Source organism: Contarinia nasturtii, unplaced genomic scaffold (genome assembly GCF_009176525.2).
Source record: "Contarinia nasturtii isolate CC-2019 unplaced genomic scaffold, AAFC_CNas_1.1 Cnas_scaffold_4035, whole genome shotgun sequence".
Lineage (NCBI taxonomy): Eukaryota > Metazoa > Arthropoda > Insecta > Diptera > Cecidomyiidae > Contarinia > Contarinia nasturtii.
Genome location: NW_022201331.1, coordinates 1 through 5882, shown reverse-complemented (window position 1 = coordinate 5882; position 5882 = coordinate 1). Strand labels below are relative to the sequence as shown.

The 5882-nt window shown below is 34.5% G+C and overlaps 1 protein-coding gene across 1 annotated transcript; it reads left to right on the top strand.

The window, feature by feature from the left end:
* Nucleotides 1-103: 103 nt before the first annotated feature.
* On the top strand, nucleotides 104-3762 carry LOC116350269 (GATA zinc finger domain-containing protein 14-like). The gene is made up of 4 exons (XM_031782019.1): nucleotides 104-345; nucleotides 1179-1814; nucleotides 2328-2831; nucleotides 2915-3762. Exons 1-4 carry the CDS (start codon nucleotides 285-287, stop codon nucleotides 3622-3624), a joined length of 1911 nt encoding a protein of 636 aa, XP_031637879.1. The 5' UTR covers nucleotides 104-284; the 3' UTR covers nucleotides 3625-3762.
* The last annotated feature ends 2120 nt before the right edge of the window (nucleotides 3763-5882 follow it).

Below are 5882 nucleotides of genomic sequence, written 5' to 3'. Positions count from 1 at the left end.
TTTTTTTTTTTGGTTGATTTTGTAATATGTCGTGTTGAATCTGTTAAGCGGTGTCGCGCCCAAATCATGGTCAATGTTTGACTTTAAATTCAGCTGTAAAGTCCGACGTCTTATTATTGTGCAAAAATATACTTGGGTAGAAGGAAGCAAAGTCAAGCACATCGCACATTTCAGTGTCTTTTATTGAACGTGTGTTCAGTAACCATACATTTTATGTGCGTAAACGATATTTTTTTTCAAATCATTACAAATCAATCGAAATAGTAAAAAATAATTGAAGCAATATGACAAAGATTAGCACTTCGAAAGCGATAATTGCACTTCTATGTTTAACAGCGATTGTTGGTAAGTGAAGTTCAAAATTGTGACAGAGTGATAGTAAAAAAATGGTAACATTTGGACACGATTTTTAAAAGATAAATGTGAAATAATATGAATTGCAAAAATAAAAATTAAAAGTGAAGAAAAAATAGAAAAAAGATTCTCGTCAAATGGAGCAAATCGAAGAGCCATTATTCATATTCGATTTCGAAGTTTGACTAGCTTTGATATTGTATTATTATACATATCGATGAACCTGTTAGTTTTGCATATAAAGGTGTGTGATGACTTTTTAATCATGATCGTTGAAAAACTATCAAAACTGGAAATTTATTCTTCTTCGAATGTCATGTTGTTGTGTAATGCGTTTCAATTTCGTATTGTTTATTTGACATGTAATAAAATACAGAAATAAAAAAAAACAAGAAAACGATCTTCATATTGATAACCTCCATTTGATTGAACCTATCGGATGTTTATTTATACGTATTTTTGGTGAAATGTCTACGAACGATTCGAATTCTTCAAAAAAACATGTGATAATTGAACTAGACCGCAAATAAACTGGTTTTACCAGATGATTAGTTTTGTTTGGTTGCATATGTTTGCAATGAATGTGCGGTCTTCCCCGATTGTAGCTTCAAAAACCTATCGTTATTTGATACATTTAATTTGGTTTCCGGTGACACAAATTACCTACTGACTATTCTATATATATTTTTATAAAAAAACCCGCTTATCAAACAATTCTCTTTATATCTCTCTAAAAAAGTGACTGTGTAATACTTGATAATCAAATTCAGATCGTATTTTGAAAACAATTTCTTATCACTGCAAAATATATATGTTTTATATAGCCGAAGGTCAGCATATGCCAATTCGAATGTTAATTGGACGTATTAGAGAACACAGAAGGCATGGACATGAAAATGACGCAAGTCAACTTGATGAAGTTAGTTCACAAAGTCAAGCCAAAAGTAAAGCATTGACCAACGCAATTAACGTTGCTGGCATTCCAATTACAAATACAATATCTGGATCGAAGGCATCGTCAACGAGTGAGGGTCGTTCTGGAAGTATAAATGAACAATTCAATGTGGGTGGGTTGGGTTTTAATGCCGGTTTAGATAGCGATAAAATTGGCACCGGTTTTGGTATAAATCGAACGCCAGGTCAAATCGGTGTTCATTTGGGCGCTGTAGGTATTGGACTGAGTAACAATGGCGGTTTGTTTGGCAATAATCAAAATACACAAACTCAAATATCGGCCACAGCCATGGCCACCGGAGAAGGTGCAACTTCATCATCTTCATCGGATACAAAGTCACGGGGTTTTCAACTCGGCCGTTTGTTTGGCATTCAAAATACACTTTCAAAATCGCATGCACAATCAACATCGTTAAATGGCCAAACGTCAGCCAAAGCAACTGCAAATGCTGCATCACAAAATACAAATACTTTTCAGCCAAATTATGAATCCCAACAACCACCAGGTGTGCTGCATGATTTGGATTTCAATCTTCCGACTATCAATTTCAATCTATTACTTTTATCTGAACAATTACTCGATCTGCCACAAAAAATTCTTTACAATTTGCGATCGTAACCGGTTTGAAATTTTACATTTTAATCGATTTTTGAGCTGGTTCACCGACTCGTTTTATGTTTCGAATAATATTGCGCAATCGGAATGCTCACCTTTTCGTAAGAGAATAGCGGAGTATAGCTGTGTTGTGGTTGTATGAGATGAACTATACATAGCAGATCGCTGTTCGAAACATGTTTGAAGCGTTTTGTTTGTTCAGTTTTGTTCAGAGAGAAAAATCAAAATTTTGGTTTCGTTTGGATTTCAAATCTATGCATGCGACTACTCTCCCATTGTATACTTGACCTTTTTTCAATGTTTACTACAATCTATAGCATCACAAACTGTCCACAAAATTCTTTCAACAAATCTATGTATCTATATCAGTCAAATTAAGATTTTTTTCTTTCCATTCCACAAGTACAAGGATATGTCGTGTCAAATGAAGAAACTAGTAATGATAATCCAAAAATTAATACAAATCGTCAAAGACGTCAATCTCATCGACTTCGACATCGGCATCATCACGCTCCCGTGTTGACTCTTCAACAAAATGCTCCATCCAATAATTTTCAAAACTTTCCAAATCAAAATGGCCAAAATGTTGGCTTCCCACAATTCCAGCAACAAAATGCAAATGGCAACGCTCTAGCACAAAATCAAAATCAATTCTTTAATCAAAATGCAGGCGCCAATACTCATTCATCGAATATTCAAAATCCGTTTGGTCAATTCCAAAATACCGGTGGATCAAGTATTTCATCGAATCTTGCTAATAACGGACAATCAGGACAATTAAGTGCTGCAAACACAGATCAACAAAGTTATAATACAGCTGATGGTTCTGGACAAAAGAATAATGCTCAGAGTCAATCAGCAAATTTTGATCCATTTGGAAATTTGCAAACATCAAACTCAAATTCCGGTATGTTAACGCGTTTTTATTCAGACTTTATCGATATTTTTATTGATTTTATTTTTTTATAAATTTTCTGCCAAAAATCACAGGCGTTCAAAACACCTTTGGACCAAATGGTGAACGACAAAAAGCGTTTGGTTCATCGAATGCAAATGAACAAAATAAACATGGCAGTTCAAACAGTGGCAGTCAGACAAATGTCGAACATTTCAATGAAAACGGTGTACAAGGTGAAAAATCGTCATCATCGAGTTTTTCAAATGTTGTAAATAATGGCGGTTTGGATGGAAACTTTGGAACAAATTCAAATTCCAACTCTGGCATTGAGAATGGAAATGCGGGCGCTGGCGCTGGTGCCGTTGCAAGTGGTGGTGGCATTCGAACCAGACGTGCTGCCGAGGATTCCGTTGTTTTTCCAAAAGCTGAAGAATTAGACACACAAAATCCACAACAGAGTGTTAATGGGGACGTGAATGCAATAGAAAGCAATAAAAATTCAACACAACCAGAAGAACTTGAATCAAGATTTGGGTTACTTAGTGGTCTATTAGGTGGTGGAGGAAGAGGGCCAGGTCCATTAGGTGGAATTATCAGAGGAGTCGCAAATGGATTAAGTCAGGTCAATCAACCATATTATGGAGGTGGTCCAGTCGGCGGAGTTCCATTTCAAGGTCAAGGTTCCTATTATCCGCAAGGAGCCTATTATCCACAAGGAGCCTATCCACAAGGATTTGGCGGCGGTTATCCTCAACAATATTATCCTCAACAATATTATCCACAACAAGGTTTTGGCCGATAGATATGCCAACCAAAAATTTCAAAAATGTTTTTATACAACAAAATCCCATTCAAACTTACACTAAATTAGAATTATCTGCGAGTTTAAGTATCATTTTGTCGTTCAAGTTTTATTAAAATAAAGTTTTACACAAATTTACAAATCTGCAATTTTTCTGAGAGCGGTATAGTTTTGCTAATTTGGTGACTATTTTGTATATGATTAAGACTCTTAAATCGAAGAAGACGTCATCGGTGAACAAGATGCAACGATAATGGATTAAATCTGAAGCTTTCTGATTATGAAAAGCATGGGGCGAATCACGCTAGTAAATACTAGAAAAACTAGTAAATCTAGTGCGAATAATGACGTCACAAACGAAGCCAACTTCACACCAAAGGCCATATAATTTATATGAAAAACTACTGAGAGCCAACTTCACGCACTAGAATTTTCTAGTTTTCTAGTGAAATCTTATTAAAAACTAGATACACTAGAATTTCGTGATTGACCCCATGATGAAAAGTCAACGGACAATTATTATTATACACAAACTGTCACAAAAACGTTACATTTCAGGTCTGTTAATACTGCCCCTTTAATTCTTTTTCTTATGATTTCGTTGCTTGGTGGACTGCCATTCTTTATAATTTATAATAATTATAATTCAAATACGTATTAAAAATAGAATCAACAATTGTTCATTTCCAGACTGATGTATGATGTCAGTGGAAATTCTGTTTTCGAAACAGCTATTAACATTTTATCATGTACTCTATCAATTTCGGTCAAGTTTAGAGATAAACCAAATAAAATTTGAATGGATTCTGTGCTTATGTAAACACATTCGTTTGCGCGCATCATACATAACTGTATATCAGTTCTTTTGTTGATTTGGGATTTTGCACTGAGTAGTGTGCCATTATCACTTGGGTTTTTTGGCAGCATTTCAATTCATTTATTCACACAAAGCACTTTGAGTCTGATTAAAAAGAAATAAAATGAGAAATAAAATGACAGTCTATCACCAGATCTCGAATTCAGTACACTTGCTTCTTTTTATGCGAAACATCGTGAAAAAAATATATTTGAGAATAAAAGTTTGACTTTGCATTTACAGTGTTTTCATTGAGTTCAGTCCATAAAATTACATTTTCTCGCATCTGATCGATTTTTTCCATCACAAAAATCAATCGAAACAGCGCAAATTATTCCAGAGAGATGACAACGGTCAGAAAATTGAGAGCGTTAACCGCGGTTTTGCTTTTGCTGGCAATTACTGTAAATGGTAAGTTATGATTCATGATTTAAATCATTACAAAGTGCTGACATAATGATAATTGTGTACATATGTAGTGCATTCAACTGTCATCAATTTTTCAATTTGTCTGGTGTGATGTGCACGAAAAAATTATTAACTCACAAAAAGTCGACTATATACATTCAACGAACTCGGAACGAATTGATAATCCCATTTAGATCATAAGTAAAAAAAGACAATATTTTATCACTTCATTTTTTCGCATCGTCTTAGGTCACCCATATACGGTCAGCAGTTATATACGTTCAACCAGTGATATCACGTTTCCAAGTGAGAATGTAAGAAAAAAATCGCATATATGAACACTTTATTTTCATTAATAATATACGAAAAAATTGCATTCAAATGAGATTAAAAAAAAAAAAAAAAACAATTTTGTCTGAGCTCATATTATCTCAGAAAAACAATATGAAATTATGATTGATACATGTTGGATTATTCAATTTCAGAATGAAAACAAGAACGATTTTCCTTCACCACAATTACAGCAGAGTTACATACCATCCACCCATATAGATTCCCCCAAAAATGATACTGTTGAGCAATCTCCTCCCATTCTACAATTCGTGACAAAAACAATAAATAAAGTGAAAAACAAGAAAAAGTCTGCAGAGCTTGAATTACGTACAGGGTTTGGTATTGATACACGGTTGAGTTATTCTGTTCCTTCTAAGGAGTCTTTGAGACAATTTATTGGCGATATGTTCAGACCAATTCAAAAAAATATTCATCAGAATCCTCATGGAAATCCAACACCTTATTCCCATTCCAATAATTTGCAACCGCAGCCAATATATTATACAACTACGCAGCCTCCATTTCTTTATAACCCCAATGTTATGCAACCGCAGCTAACATATTATTCATCTACGCAGCCTCCATCTCCTTTTAACCCCAATCATGTGCAACAAAATGCAAATGGAAAGGCTGTTGCAGAAAATAAAAGTCCATTCGTCAA

Excerpts from the sequence above, each read along its gene's own strand:
- LOC116350269 (XM_031782019.1), top strand. The coding sequence starts at position 285 with ATGACAAAGATTAGCACTTCGAAAGCGATAATTGCACTTCTATGTTTA. Across the intron at positions 346-1,178 it reads ATGTTTAACAGCGATTGTTG|CCGAAGGTCAGCATATGCCA; the intron begins GTAAGTGAAGTT and ends TGTTTTATATAG. Across the intron at positions 1,815-2,327 it reads TGAATCCCAACAACCACCAG|TACAAGGATATGTCGTGTCA; the intron begins GTGTGCTGCATG and ends CCATTCCACAAG.